This window comes from Vipera ursinii (genome assembly GCF_947247035.1).
Source record: "Vipera ursinii genome assembly, chromosome: 2".
NCBI classification, from domain to species: Eukaryota; Metazoa; Chordata; class Lepidosauria; order Squamata; family Viperidae; genus Vipera; species Vipera ursinii.
In genome coordinates this window covers 74,179,921-74,195,180 of record NC_139513.1, presented here as the reverse complement: position 1 = coordinate 74,195,180, position 15,260 = coordinate 74,179,921, and the positions used below count along the sequence as shown (strand labels likewise).

The window sequence follows — 15,260 nt, the reverse complement described above, 5'->3', positions numbered from 1 at the left end:
GCGGGGCGGGGCTGGGGCTGAAAGCAGGAGGGGAGGCGGCGGCGGCGGCGGAAGAAGCGCTGCCGTCCCCGTCCCCCCCCCCCCACGGAAGTCGTTGCCGCTCTCCTCTTTCTGCATGGCGGCTGCGGCGCGCCTGCAGCTGCTGCTCCTGCCGCCATCTTTAGCGCTGCCCGCGTTGCGGGGACGGGACGGCGGGAGACCGTGAGCCGGGTCGGAGCGAGCCGAGCCGGGCGACGTCCCCCCCCACTCCCTCCCCTTCAACCTTCCCCCGCCGGCTCCTTCCTCCTCTCCGTCTCCCGCAGGATCGGTGACCGCGGAGCTGATGGGGAAGTACTTCCTGACCCTGAGCGTCCTGAAAGGGCCTTGGGACCAAGTCTTCACCGCCTTTTGGCAGCGCTACCCGAACCCTTACAGGTCAGGGGAGCGCGAGGGGATGGAGGCTTCGCCGCTTCGCGCTCGGCTTAGCCCTCGGTGGCGGGGCGGCTCCGTCCTGTCGGTTTAGGCGCAGGGGTCTTCAAACTTGGCCCTTTTATGACTTGTGGACTTCAACTCCCAGAATTCCTCAGCCAGCAAAGCTGGCTGAGGAATTCTGGGAGTTGAAGTCCACAAGTCATAAAAGGGCCAAGTTTGAAGACCCCGGGTTTAGGCTCCTCGTCTCCTGACCGGGGAGGCTCAGAGAGAGGGGGGGGAGGGAGGGGGGGGGAGGGAGCTCTAGTTAACACGGAGCAGGTTCTTCTTTCGGGGCAAAATGGAAAAAAAGGGCTGCCGTTTGGAAACCTCGCCGCATTCACCCCACTTGCCATTGAAAAACCGCCCGGCTGCTTTGTCATTACTTCCCGAGTAAGTACGCGGGGCTCCGGCTGCGGTCTAGATCTGGGGGAGCTCTGCGCCCGCCGCCTTGGAATTCCTGCCCAGGGCTAAACCCGAAGCCACGGGCAGCTTGATGAAGCCGAGGGAGGGAGTGTAAAATCGGAAGCCGCCTTTTGCCTAGTGGCGAAGGCCGGTCTGCGACCCTCTCGCCCGCTAGAGGGAGGAAGGGAGTGAGCGGTGCTGAGCTGGTTTGTGGCTGCTCGAGCGTCATCTCCAGGGGATTAAAGGGAGCCTTACTACTGCGCTTGGAAGCTTGAAATAATAGGAAGTTGGGGGGGGGGGGTTCATAGCTGCTGCGTTTAGAAAATCTAAAAATTCCTGTGGGAAAAGAATGATCGATAGTAATGGTTTAACTTGGATTAACTGGCGCTAGAAGAAACTGTTGTCAAAATGAGCGCTTCTTAGGGAATGCTCCAATAGTGTGGAATGCTCCTCTTGAGGAAAGTTAGGAACTGCTCATCTTCTCAAGCCAGTAGGAAAAGCCTCTTTTATCCTGATCTCATTAACTATAAGGATAATCTTGGCCATTGTACTGTCCTACTTAACTTACTTTCACACACACACACACAAACATATATTTGGCTGCAATAATTAAAAGGCGATCTACATAGTTAAACATGAGATCACTTCTCTTGCCCATTGGATACTGAAATAAAATAAATGCATGCTGGTAGAATTATAATTCTGTCAAAAGTAAACCTGAAAGTGATACTTCTCCATTTCTCTCCTTCCCAGTCTATTGCTTTTGACAATAGATTCTAGATGTGGAAATAGGGTAGCAAAAATAGAAACAGTATTATCTGACTCTACTGAATAGTGTCACTAGATAAGTAGGGTGTTATGTTGCTATTTAATTACAGTTGCATAATATAGGGTAGTGTCTTAAATGCTTTTTTGTCTGTTTTGCCCAGCAAGCATGTCCTAACAGAAGATATCTTGCACCGAGAGGTGACTGATGACCAGAAACTGCTTTCCAGAAGGCTCCTAACCAAAACCAACCGGATGCCCCGCTGGGCAGAGCACTTCTTTCCACCTAATGTCGGCCGCCATGTCTATATCCTAGAAGATTCCATTGTGGACCTACAGAATCGAACCATGACCACATTCACCTGGAACATCAATCATGCACGTCTTATGGTAACAGTAAAATGTCTTATATTTATCTGCAGCCACTACTGCAAGATAAAATGATTCAAAAGGCTTGGGGAAGTGATTTATTTTGGAATGTTGTCTCTCCTGCAGGTAGTGGAGGAGCGGTGTGTTTACAAAGAGAACCCAGAAAACAGTAACTGGACAGAAGTCAAACGGGAAGCCTGGGTCTCCTCCCGTCTCTTTGGTGTTTCTCGTGCTATCCAGGTAAGGGAGCCGCAGATCTGTGTATGCATGATAGACAGCCTGTAAGAAACAATCTGGGACTACTGGTGTGTGGCTGAAAAAACAGGCTGATTGCTCAATGTTTAATCTCTCCTAATAAATTAAGAGAGAGACTATTTTTATCTCTTCGTTTCAACTTGCTCAACTGGCTGTTCTCTTGTTTTAGGAATTTGGCTTGGCTAGATTCAAGAGCAATGTGACCATGTCTACCAAAGGTTTTGAGTATGTGCTGGCCAAAATGCAAGGTGGGTACACCTGTAATAGGAACTAATAAAAATGCAGTATATAAAATGTAGATTGTAGAATTAGCACTCTTAATTGCTTCCTTGCACTTGTTCTAGGTACCACAGGTAGTCCTCAACTTATAACTACAATTGAGCCCAGAATTTCTGTTGCTAAGTGAGACAGTTATATCCCATTTTACATCTTTCCTTGCCACTGTTAAGTGACTCACTGCAGTTATTTTATTAACACAATTAAGTGAATCTGGTTTCCCCCATTGAGTTTGCTTGTCAGAAGGGGGGGATGATCACATGACCCCAGGATATTGCAACTGTAATAAATATGAATCACTTACAAGCATCTGAATTTTGATCATGTAACCATCAGGATGCTGCAACGATCATAAAGTGTGAAAAAGCATAAGTCAGTTTTCAGGGCCATTGTAACTTTGTTCATTAAATAAATGGTTGTAAGTTGAGGACTACATGTATTAAAAATGTAAAATCATTCCTCATAGGTAATGACTATTAAAAATTTATACAATATTTTCCAAAATAGGAACTAGTTTTACAGAAAAACTAGGTACAGTGGATATATTTACTTACTCCTGGACTTTTGGCTTATTGATTTTACAGGTGAAGCACCATCTAAAACACTAGTGGAAACTGCCAAGGAGACTGCCTTGGCAGTTACAGAGAAGGCAAAGGACTTTGCTGGCAAGGCAGCTACTACAAAAAAGCAACAATATGTGTGAGAAAACAGTTTTCCCACTGAAGGAACTAGAATGCCACTGGCATAGGGTGGTATAATAATACTGGAAGGTTCACTTTAACTTAAGCTTCCCTTCCTTTGGGACCTGACCAGAATGTCTGTAGATTTTATGTTTTTTTTTTAATTAAGGCTGTACAAATCTGACAATCATCTTCTTTCTTAAAGGTGTAATTATCATTAAAACCATAGACTTCAATTTATTTCAGTATCAGGATCTCTTTTTCATCAATGATTTAATTATCTTCCTGTTTACATTTGCCTCTTATGCAACTCAAAAGCAAGCCTTTGTATATGAGACTTTAGAGAATTGGTAGCTATTGGTGAATAAATGTTACAAATTACTGTGCTTAGGTTACAACTTATCAAAAACCCACTCAATACTTAAAGTGGGTCACTTAATAGGTCAGCAAAAGCTAGATTTGCAATGGCAAAAGGTCGTTTGAAGCAAAGCTTTACTATTATTCCATAGTCCATTCAACAAGAGCAAGACCCATTTCATATAAAAGAATTGAGCATAGCATGTACCTGTTGTGATATGGATTTTTTTAATCCTCCCTTTAGATAAAAGCTAAGTATATTTTGTTTAAAATGCCAGCGGAGTGTGTGTTTGTGTGTCTTACCAACTGAAGTCTCTGCAGAATGGACTTGCCCGCTCCGCAAACCTTAACTAGGATGCAGCTACCCATACCAAGTGCATGTCAAGTGTTTTAAAATCTCACTCTTCTTTCTCTTGCCACATGTTACCGTGTAGTTAGCCAGATTCAGTATGTAACTCTCTTAACAACTGCCCTAGTTGGTTTTGTGAAAAAGGTGGAGATGCAAAACTTGGTTTCATGAGGAGGTGCATACTCCCTTTTTTATAAGAAAGGGGGGTTCCTCTTTACTTACAGAAAACAGTCTTATAAACCATGTGTCAGTTATCCTGCCACGAAACAATTTTTGAAAAGCTTGAAGCTTGTCTGGATGAATGCTGTCCTCTTAACTGAACTTCTGTCCAGAACCAGACGTTGCTGACAGTGGAATGGCTGCGCTCCTGCCGAGTACTGAAAGCAGCCATGACATCTCCAATGCTGGCAGATGCCACGCCTTCTATGTCCACTTCAACTTCTGCAAAAGAAAAAAAAACAACTTAGCATAATAATGCTTTATTCAAATGGAATGCAGTATCTTTTATACAAGCTTCCTTTTCAGCATAGGCATAACCAACTTTCTTAGGAACTGCTTATTTCCTGTTGTCTCTCCCTGTCCAGTTCAGTCCAGCAGGAAAGTATATTCTGGATCCTGCCAATTATAGTCATCTTGCAGGACCCAGGAAGCATATATACTCCGTTGCAATTCTTGCCCGCTAGAATGATCTCCCCTGCTCTGAGATTTTATAAGCTTCCATCCTTGTGGGAAGCCTCCCTCCCTTTTGTTTTAATTAAAAAAAATTAATTGCAGGCTGGCCAGAATTGCTTGGGAGCCATGTGGCCTATAAAACGAAAACAAACATAGACTTGGCTCAGTCATCCTTGCCCTACGTAATCTCCAAATTTACCATGACTTTTATCTTTAACACTGTAGCCAGTGACCCTGCATTTTTTGCTGCACAGCTTGTTGGCATCATGAAGATGTAGCACTAGAATTATTACCAGGCATTGCCCACCTGAGTCAGAATGCTCAAGAGGAGAACCGAGAAGAATCCAGGTTATCTGCTTCTGCCAGTTCCATATTCAGATGGGCTTGCAATTCTTCTAAGCGCTGGTACAGATTCTGCTGCTCGCAACATAGCCTCCCTTTCTCTTGTTGACCTTTCTGTTCCTGGTGTTCTAGCTTCTGGGAGTGAAAGAAGGATCGAGAATAATAATCGGAGTTACAATTGAGATGCTTTTATTTCATATCTGTTAGTAACATCACACTGGCCACTGTTGCAAACAAAATAATACCACCACTTTCTCAAATTCAACTGGAAGCATTTGCTTAAGTAGTCCATCCTAAACACAAAACTGAAGAAATTATAAAGTTATTCTTGGCTGGATTTAGATTTCTCCCTTTGTTTTCATTGGTTCTTAAACTTACTTGAAGGCTGTCAGGAATTTTTCTCTTTTTATACAAATTTTATTAAAAGTTTTAAGTTTAAAAGAGATAATAAAAACCAACGCAAAATAAAGGAAACAAAAGGGTGCAGAAAAAAAGTTTGATTTTCTTTGCAGCAGAAATGTAATGTAACATAATTATCTTACTCACTTTTTCTATTCATTTTTTTTCAAATCATTAAAACTATGCCATATGTACATTTTTTTCCATTTCATGGAAAAAGTCTGGAGGGTTTCCAGTCGGCCATAAATATAGATATCTTTAAATAAGGAAGTCAATTTAGCCATCTCTGCAAGTCCCGTCATCTTCACCAACCATTCCTCTACTGTGGGTAGTGTCAAGTTTTTCCTCTGTTGAATTTTTTTGAACACGCTGCAGTTGTCATACATAAAAGCACAAATTCTATGGTTTTTTTTTCTACCTACCCATTAATCCAAAATCAAAAAGTTTGATTTCAGTTGCATGCTAGTCTTTAAAATCTTTTGAATTTATTTGTACCCATTTTTTTACACATCTACCCTATGATTAAAATGCCCCTTCATATTGTTCACATTTCCAACAAAGATTCAAAGTTCCTTTATACATTCTAGACAATTTCTGTGATGACAGATTAGTTTTTCCTTCTATATTCATTTCCACTTATTGACTTGATGTTTAAACTTTTTTTCTATGTTCAGTTTTAAAGACCATGAATTGTTTCTAATAAATAAAATATTAAAATTTGAAACCTTAATACCATTTGCAAATTACCAACAACTAAACCAGTCAAGAAAGGCAGTCTTTAGCTATCCCCAATATTACAGCCTCCTGGAAGAAGTGAGATACATTACTTACTTTAATGTGCAATCTGGCTCGATGCAGGAGACTCAGCATTGTGTAATTAGAATGCTCCGTATTTGTGGGGATCTGCTGCTTCAGCTGTTCTAAACACTGCCGTAGCTGGGCCCTTCTGCTGGGAAGAAACACAGATTGTGGACAATCACGTTTTAGGTAAAGCCTTAATTGAATTCTAGACTCCAGACCAAGGCAGAACCACATTTTCCAAAGAATGAATAATTAATTTATGGCTGGCCTCAATCATTTCTTAATTCAGGGATTTCCATATTGACTCACCACTTTTTGGGTAGAATCTACTCAGAGGAGATAGGGTTTTTTTTTTTTTAAAAAAAAAAACTAATTGGACCTGAAAGTGATGGCATTGTCAAGACTCATTCACACTTTGCATGAGCAAGCCCATAGCAGGCTTGCTCTGGCATGTAGGAAACTAAACCAATGGGTTTAGCCACCTGCTAAGCACAGTAATTTCATTGGGTAGATAATTACCTACATTAATTTATCATTTTATAGCATTACAGTATTGAAAATCTAAGAATCGCTGTCTTACTAGGCATAATAGTGTATACCATGGAATCTGAATCTTTTATGCTCTCTTGTTAATAAGAATATAAGTAACTCAGGTCATTGAGATGTTGTGTATGAAAGAGACAAGCAGTTAATGATCTTGGACTGCATTTCAACTTGAAAATACATACATAGAAAATGCTATCTACCATCAGCTGTATTCCCAGTTCAGTTTCATTTACCTGAAATGAGAACAGCAGTACTAACGGGCAAATAAAGAACCATCTATCTGCACTTAAGGAAGCCTGAAATGTATAGATACTTAAAAATATTTAGGAAAAATAAATAAATAGAAAAATTACAAAGAACATGAATTCATTGTGTTGAATTAATTAAAATATCTTTACCAGGGCAAGATAAAGACCAACGATGCATATTCTCAAAACTAAGTTTGGCCAGTGCTAACTAATTTCATATACTTGTTGGTGCTCAGTTTGTTATGCAAATTCAGCCTGTTTAATTTATGGTATAACGTATTGTGTAAGCTAGAAAATGGTTAACCTGGTAAACAGCTTAAATGTACATATGAATAGTATGAAATGTTGAGAAATGGGTGAGGGAAGTCCTTGCACATAAATGGAAGAAAGAACCCCGAAAGGTCATTTCCTGGTTCAGAAAAACATATTTTTTAAAATGATGACCTAAACTAACCCTCAAAATTGATGGAGGAATTGGGGCAGAAATTAGTCCATCCTTCCTCCCCAGCCAATAATATGTGGGAGAGCAGAGCCTAAAAAAAAACAATTAGAACAATATTCCTCCTTAAGTGTACCTGTGTTTCTCCAGCTCGTTGTGTACAGACCTGAAAGAAAATAGAAACACAAAACAAAAATGATGAGATATAGTTAAAATTCCAAAAACTGAATTTTATTTTACAAATTTTATTGATTTTCTAATATTACATTCACATATTTGAAAAGCAATGTGGTGGCTGGGTAGTAGTAATTGAATTACAGATATCATTAGTACAGATTTCAAATTGCTACCATAAACAGGGGGTCATTCCTCTGTCTTGGTCCTATTAGACCTCTCTGCGGCTTTTGATACCATCGACCATGGTATCTTACTGCGGCGTCTCAGGAGATTGGGAGTAGGAGGCACTGTTCTTCAGTGGTTCTCCTCCTACCTTCTGGAACGTTCACAGTGGGTGTTGGCGGGTGGCCAGAGATCGACCCCGAGGCCTCTCATTTATGGAGTTCCTCAGGGGTCGGTCCTCTCACCTCTCCTGTTTAACATCTATATGAAGCCGCTAGGTGAGATCATCCGTGGTTTTGGAGTGGGTTATCATCAGTATGCTGACGACACCCAGCTTTTCATCTCGACCCCAAACCACATCAGTGATACCCTTGACGTGATGTCCCGTTGCCTGGAAGCGGTCCGGGAATGGATGGGGAGGAACAGGCTTCAACTCAACCCGGACAAGACTGAATGGCTGTACATACCGGCATGTCAGGATATTCAGATTATTCCATCTCTTAATATCGGGGGCGAGTTATTACCCCCCGTAGATAAGGCTCGCAATCTGGGTGTCCTCTTAGATTCACAGCTCTCCTTAGAAGATCATATAGGAGCTGTGACTAGAGGGGCCTTCGCCCAGGTTCGTCTGGTGCGCCAGCTGCAACCCTATCTGGACCTGGATGCCTTGCGTACAGTCACCCATGCACTTGTGACCTCTCGTCTTGACTACTGCAACGCTCTTTACATGGGGCTGCCCTTGAGAACCACTTGGTAGCTTCAGCTGGTGCAGAGTGCAGCTGCACGAGTGCTTTTGGGGGTCTCCTGATATTCCCATATTACACCTCTGCTCCGTGAGCTGCACTGGCTTCCAGTTGCCTTCCGGGTGAAATTCAAGGTGCTAGTGATGACATACAAAGCCCTACATGGCGTGGGTCCGGATTACCTACGGGAGCACCTACTGCCAGCGTCAACATCCCTCCGTCCTGTGCGCTCCCACAGAGAGGGCCTCCTCAGGGTACCACCGGTCAGAGAATGTTGGCTGGTGACCCCCAGGGGGAGAGCATTCTCGGTGGGTGCGCCAATCCTTTGGAACCGCTTAGCAGCTGAAATCCGGATGGCCCCCGACCTTCGCTCCTTCCGGCGTGATCTAAAAACTTATCTATTCCAACAAGCCGGCCTGGCCTGATGGATTTGGGTTTTAAAATTTTCTCACTTTATTGCTTTATTGTATTCTTACTTTATTGCTCTGTACACCGCCCTGAGTCCTCCGGGAGAAGGGCGGTATATAAAACAAACAAACAAACAAATAAATAAATAAACATTTCCTCTCTTTTTCCCTTCATATATACTGTCTATTTGTAGATTTAGTTTTATCCTATCAATCACATAGAAAATAACTTTCTTACATGTATCCATAGTTTTTACTTTACACATATTCTAATTGTTTTAACATACAATCTTTTAAATCAATGACCTAATAGATTTTTCCATTTTAATTTCCACCAACATTTAGATTTAAAGTTTGATATTATTCCCAAGATTTTTAATACACTCCCAATTCATCTATCACCATTCCGCACAAAATCTAATATTCAAAATACACATCCCATTTACTTATCTTCAATAGGTTAAAAACAATAGGTTTTTAGTTTGTCTACATTATTCACCTTTACATGATCTTTATGCACCAATCAATATTCAAATTAGCTATTGATATTTATACTGCTAAAACTAATGACCAATTTTTTTTCTTTATCTCAGTTGATAACAATGTCTTGTGTTCAACATACACATCTTATCTATTTAAGTACATTCTGTTTCAGATTTCAATATGTCGAAACACCATTCTTCTTGAGTCTTATTCTGGCTTTTTTCCTTTGCCAAATCATCTTCCATGTCCTTGTTTTTGGGTCATCGAACCAATCTTGTAATATCATGTATATTGATTGATATTGGCAAAACCATCCGATCACCATTTTTTTGAGAGGACTTGTAGGTGGGTCGTCTCTTTATTCTTCCATATCGACATAGTTGTTCTGAATTGTTTGTCTTCTCATCCAACTGTTCTTCTGCTAGATCGTCTAGTTCAGTGGTGGCGAACCTTTTAGAGACCGACTGCCCAAACTGCAACCCAAAACCCACTTATTTATCGCTGGGTGCCAGGTGGGCGTGGCTGTGGTGGTCATGGAAGATTGGGTGGGTGTAGCCAAGGTGGGTGTGGTCACCTCAATGTTGCTCGTGGGGAGGGACACCTGTGCGGGGTGGGCAGGTTTGGGGGAGCTCCAGGAGGTCTCTGGCAGGTGGGGCAGTAGGCAGGAGACTCATCCTGTGGGGTGAGGCGAGACAGGGTGGGGGTGCCATTGCCATGGGGCAAGAGAAGGGCAGCAGTTGCCTGACACCATCGGCCCCTGCACACAGAGGCCAGCGAGTAAATAGGGGCCAACGGTGTCCGTCAGTAACCACAGCCTGCCAGCCCCTCGACAGGCGCACTCTGGGACTCCGCAGTCCATCACCAGCAGTTCAAAGAAGCTGCCTCCGAGATGGATGGTTGGCCAACAGCTGAGGTGATGCAGTGGGTCGTGCCTGGGAAAAGGAGAGCATGAGAAGCCAGGAGGGACGGGATGGGGGGGAGGGAAACCAGCCATGCCAGGATGCATTTAGCCATGTGGGACCTCGGCGAATTAGCAGGTGGCTGGTTGAAGAGGGACAGTTGCCACCTCCGGGGCATGGCGCGTGTGCCAACAAAGAGGGCTCTGAGTGCCGCCTCTGGCACCCGTGCCATAGGTTCGCCACCACTGCTCGAGTTCCTTCTGAGTTGTATAAGAAACCTTTTCCTTTTTCCAAGTTGTCAATGTCTTTTCAAATATCAATATTTTTTAATAGTCGATTCTTCCATCATCGTACTTGAATGTTTCATTTTTTCTATTGTATTTTGTATAAATGATTCTTCAGTTGTGGTCAAAGTTTGGGCTTTCATATCTGGGCTGTCTTCTTGTTCCTTCACATAGCCTCTTAGTATTTCATTGGTTGTGGTAACAATTTGGATTAGTGTTTTCAACATAGCAAGTTTGTTGATCTTCCTCCATAAATAAATTTTGTTCCTGGTCTTCTTCCATATTGGTATTTTAAGCTAAAGGCTTTACACTTGGAAAATCCAAAAGAGATTTTTTTTTCTAGGTAGGGAACACAAAGCCTTTCACAGCTGTTGTTTCAAAGTTCTCAAGGTTATGTATCTTATCTATTTCCCTGGGCAGTCAGCCAGGCCCCTTTTAAAGTTTCCCTTTGAGTCCCAAAGTTGTCTTAATCAGTTTTCCTTTTTTTTTCATAAGAAAGAATCCCGATTTCCACCAGAAGTAGACAATGAAAAATAGGAAACAAAAAAATCTTTCAATCCACATGCTTTGAGAAATAAAGTTCCAATTGGGATTCAGTTACTTTTTCAACGTTTAAAATGCCCCTAGGTATTTAGTCGCCGCTCTTTCTGGAGGGAGGGCAAAAGTCCCTCACCTCAGGGGGGAAAATGCTTAGCAGCTTAAGGAGGTACAGAAAGTAATTAGGGTGTAAAAGAGGTAGATTTCACCCAGTCTCTTCCGTGATGCTTTAAGAGTTGCCTGGTGGAAAATGTGACTTCGGCTGTTCACAGCCTAGGGACAAGCCATAATGGCCGGTCCTTTCATCCGCTGGTTTGGAGGGATCACCAAGTCTAACGGGAGAGTTGTGGCTCTCCTGCGAGCGCTCTTCTTGCTAGCTGCCTCTTTGGGGCGACTTTCGGCCCTTTTCAGGGGCCCCCAGCGATGCAAAACTGGACGGGGAAGAACAAGTCTCCCAGCCGTCCATAGCGGCTGCATGACAAACCGGAAGTCCAAAAACTGAAATTCTTCTATTCACATCATTCAATGAAACAAACTAAGCACACATTCAGTCACACCAAAATGTTCGATTGCAACCTTCCTCTTTTGTGCAAAGAAATAAGATGGGCCAGTAATCTTTTCCATTCAAAAGAAAAACAAAAACTTGCTGGATTTGCTAGAAGACAGAATCTCATGCTTATGCAATAGTGGCAAAATCAGTTAAAAAATATGAATACCAGTAATTTAAATATTAAGGAGTAACATCATTCATTGCACAACCTTAAAAGAAATAAACAAGTATGAACTATACATCTTTGAATGTTTTGGTATTATATAATGAAGCCTATAACTCAAGGTCAAGTCAAAGATTTAAACCCAAGTCTATATATACTTCGGTACAAAGTGGAAAAGTATTATGACACATCATTTGGAAATACTAAAGGAACAACTAGTCAATCTAATTGCTACTAAAAAAATACTTCCTAGTATTCCAACAGTCATCCTTTCAGTTAAATCCTGCTTAAATTTCACTCAACCTCCACTTCCTTTTGATTGTATCTTGTTCTTTCAATTGAAAAGGCATTATGAAGCACCTAAGTCAGGGATAGGCAACCTCGGCTCTTTTACGACTCATGGACTTCAACTCCCAGAATTCCTGACTCAGGAATTCTGGGAGTTGAAGTCCATGAGTCGTAAAAGAGCCGAGATTGCCTACCCTCTGACCTAAGTCATTCAGAAGCTCTAAAGGAATTTGTCTCGTTTTTCTAAATTAGTCAATGTAACTGCTACTAAAAAAATACTTCCCAATATTTATCCGTTCAGTTAAATCCTGCTTAAATTGTACTCCCTTTTGACTATATCTTTTTCTTTCAGTTGGAAAGGTTACTATTACACTCCTGTGTAATAGTACCTTCCTTCTATATGAGTGCTCTTCCAAGTACTTCTCTTCTTATAATGAAAGAAATGAAACTAAAAACTTATACATAAAGACAAAAACTTGGTCTAGATTAGTGCTTCTCAAATTCTGGTCTCAGGACTCAGTTACATTGTTCAAAATATTTGAGGATCCAGAAGAGCTCCGGTTTCTGTGGGTAATTGTATATCAATATTTACTACCGTATTAGAAATTAAAACTAAAAACTTTTCAAAAGTATTTGACTTCCCCCTAAAAAGAGTCCCCATTAAGAACCGCTGGCCTAAAGGAAACGCGACCCTTTTTCACAAGACTTTTTAAAAGTTTTCCAGATCAGGGCAGGCTCCTCCTCGCCTAAGAGAAGGGATGAAACAAAACTGCCCGAAGTCTAACGGAAGGAGCCTTACCGGACGTTTTTGAGGGCCTTTCGCGTGTTCGGCCTCCTCTGCGATGGTAACGTATCTTGCCCGCAACAAGGCGAGAGAGAGAAGCACAGCCATGTTCGGCTTCTGGTATAGATAACGATAGAGACGTGTTTGAGAGGTTCTATGGTTGCTGGAATTGGGAACGGTTGCTGGAATTGGGTATGTGTAGTTTAATGAAGAGAAGGGTGATGGGTGACATGATAGCAGTGTTCTAATATCTCAGGGGCTGCCACAAAGAAGAGGGAGTCAAGCTATTCTCCAAAGCCCCTGAAAGCAGGACAAGAAGCAACGGATGGAAACTAGTCAAGGAGAGAAGCAACCTAGAACTAAGGAGAAACTTCCTGACAGTTAGAACAATTAACCAGTGGAACAACCTGCCTCCAGAAGTGGTGAATGCTCCAACACTGGAAGTTTTTAAGAAGAGACTGGACAGCCATTTGTCTGAAATGGTATAGGGCAGGGGTCTTCAAACTCGGCCCTTTTATGATTCATGGACTTCAACTCCCAGAATTCCTCAGCCAGCATGCCTGGCTGAGGAATTCTGGGAGTTGAAGTCCATGAGTCATAAAAGGGCCGAGTTTGAAGACCCCTGGTATAGGGTTTCCTGCCTTAGCAGGGGGTTGGACTAGATGACCTCCAAGGTCCCTTCCAACTTATTATTATTATTATTATTATTATTATTATTATTATTATTATTATTATTATTATTATTATTATTATTATTATTATTATTATTATTATTATTATTATTATTACTCTGCCCCCCCCCCGCTCTCCCTAACCCTAAGCCCGCCCGCCCACTCGCTCTTCCTCCCTAAAGAGACCCAGTTCGGCCGCCCTCCAGTAAAAGCCGTAGACGCGTCGCCCCTTTACCGCCTCTTGAGACGAACGAATACCTCTCTCTCTCTGCGCTCCAGATAGTCGGCCGCTTGAAGCAAAACCTGAACGTTGCTCGTAAGGAGCTCCATGACAACAGGGGACCCGCGCCAAAGAAGGACTCGGTCGCCCCTGACGACGCAACCGGCCCCACCACCGCCTTCAGCAACCGACGCCGGCCGTAACCCCGCCCCTTCGAACACTCCCGAGGTTCCGATTCCACCCCGTCTTAATCCGCGCGGCAGCTGTTCCTTCGTGGGCCTCCATTCAGAGAGCGCAAATCAAGAAGGAGGAAACTAAGCGGGATTTTTTTTTAACTTGCGTCTCCGAACCGTCGGTACCGAAACGCTCAGCCCCCCCCCCTCCTCGCTTTTTTTTTTAGGCTCGGGACGTTCCCCGCTGCCTGGTTTTTGAATCTTAAGCCGTGCTGGGCGTGGCTAGGGAAAGCAGAGCTCTCAATGGTTGGGAGATGTGACTAGACCAGGGGTCGGCAACCTCGGCTCTTTTATGACTCGTGGACTTCAACTCCCAGAATTCCTGAGCCAGCATATGCTGGCTCAGGAATTCTGGGAGTTGAAGTCCACGAGTCATAAAAGAGCCGAGGTTGCCGACCCCTGGACTAGACCTTTATCCATCGCTGCCCTTCTAATTCGGGCGGGTAATGATGAAGTCTTATATTTGAACGGAAGGCGGGGCCTGCGCTCTCCTTATTTGGTTGGAGGAAATGTAACAAGACACGTTTTAATGCTACTTATAAAACAGCTCGGTTTTATAAATGAGAGACTTTTGCTCTTGTAAGTTGCAGACTTTATGTGTGTACATAGTAAATGAACAAAAAAAAAAGCATGGTAAAATATCCTCATGGCATCCGGCCCTCTCAATTCCTGGCAAATAGATGGGGAAGAAATGGAGGTAGCGACAGATTTTATTTTCCTGGGCTCCAAGATCACTGCAGATGGGGACTGTAGCCAAGAAATTAAAAGACGCTTGCTCCTCGGGAGGAAAGCCATGGCAAATCTAGACAGCACACTAAAAAGCAGAGACATCACCCTGTCAACAAAAGTGCGTATAGTCAAGGCTATGGTCTTCCCAGTTGCAATGTATGGCAGTGAAAGTTGGACCATAAGAAAGGCTGACCGCCAAAGAATTGAGGCCTTTGAACTATGGTGCTGGAGAAGACTCCTGCGAGTCCCTTGGACTGCCAGGCGATCAAACCGGTCAGTCCTAGAGGAGATCAACCCTGACTGCTCTTTAGAAGGCCAGATCCTGAAGCTAAAACTCAAATATTTTGGCCACCTAATGAGAAGGAAGGACTCACTGGAGAAGAGCCTAATGCTGGGATTGAGGGCAATAGAAGAAGGGGATGACAGAGAATGAGGTGGCTGGATGGAGTCACTGAAGCAGTAGGTGTGAGCTTAAATGGACTCCAGAAGATGGTAGACGACAGGAAGGCCTGGAGGAACGTTGTCCATAGGGTCACAAAGAGTCGGACACAACTTTGCAGCTAACAACAACAAAAATATC

General features: G+C 43.0%; 2 protein-coding genes across 3 annotated transcripts; one reads left to right on the top strand and one right to left on the bottom strand.

The window, feature by feature from the left end:
* The first annotated feature begins 51 nt into the window (after positions 1–51).
* On the top strand, positions 52–3,437 carry PRELID1 (PRELI domain containing 1). Of its 2 annotated transcripts, none has more exons than XM_083352941.1 (5): positions 52–414; positions 1,782–2,007; positions 2,113–2,226; positions 2,411–2,489; positions 3,102–3,437. In XM_083352941.1, exons 1-5 carry the CDS (start codon positions 323–325, stop codon positions 3,218–3,220), a joined length of 630 nt encoding a protein of 209 aa, XP_083209067.1. In that variant the 5' UTR covers positions 52–322; the 3' UTR covers positions 3,221–3,437. The 2 variants fall into 2 exon arrangements, with proteins under 2 accessions (XP_083209067.1, XP_083209068.1); XM_083352942.1 differs by lacking the exon at positions 52–414 and adding an exon at positions 621–840.
* Positions 3,438–3,615: 178 nt separating this feature from the next.
* Positions 3,616–13,989, bottom strand: MXD3 (MAX dimerization protein 3). The gene is given in 8 exon segments (XM_083352943.1): positions 3,616–4,344; positions 4,883–4,898; positions 4,900–5,052; positions 6,148–6,262; positions 7,487–7,516; positions 12,843–12,922; positions 12,925–12,942; positions 13,757–13,989. Coding segments are annotated over 8 exon segments (678 nt in total). The 5' UTR covers positions 13,829–13,989; the 3' UTR covers positions 3,616–4,150.
* Between the last annotated feature and the right edge of the window lie 1,271 nt (positions 13,990–15,260).

Excerpts from the sequence above, each read along its gene's own strand:
- PRELID1 (XM_083352941.1), top strand. The coding sequence starts at position 323 with ATGGGGAAGTACTTCCTGACCCTGAGCGTCCTGAAAGGGCCTTGGGAC. Across the intron at positions 2,008-2,112 it reads TCAATCATGCACGTCTTATG|GTAGTGGAGGAGCGGTGTGT; the intron begins GTAACAGTAAAA and ends TCTCTCCTGCAG. Across the intron at positions 2,227-2,410 it reads GTGTTTCTCGTGCTATCCAG|GAATTTGGCTTGGCTAGATT; the intron begins GTAAGGGAGCCG and ends CTCTTGTTTTAG.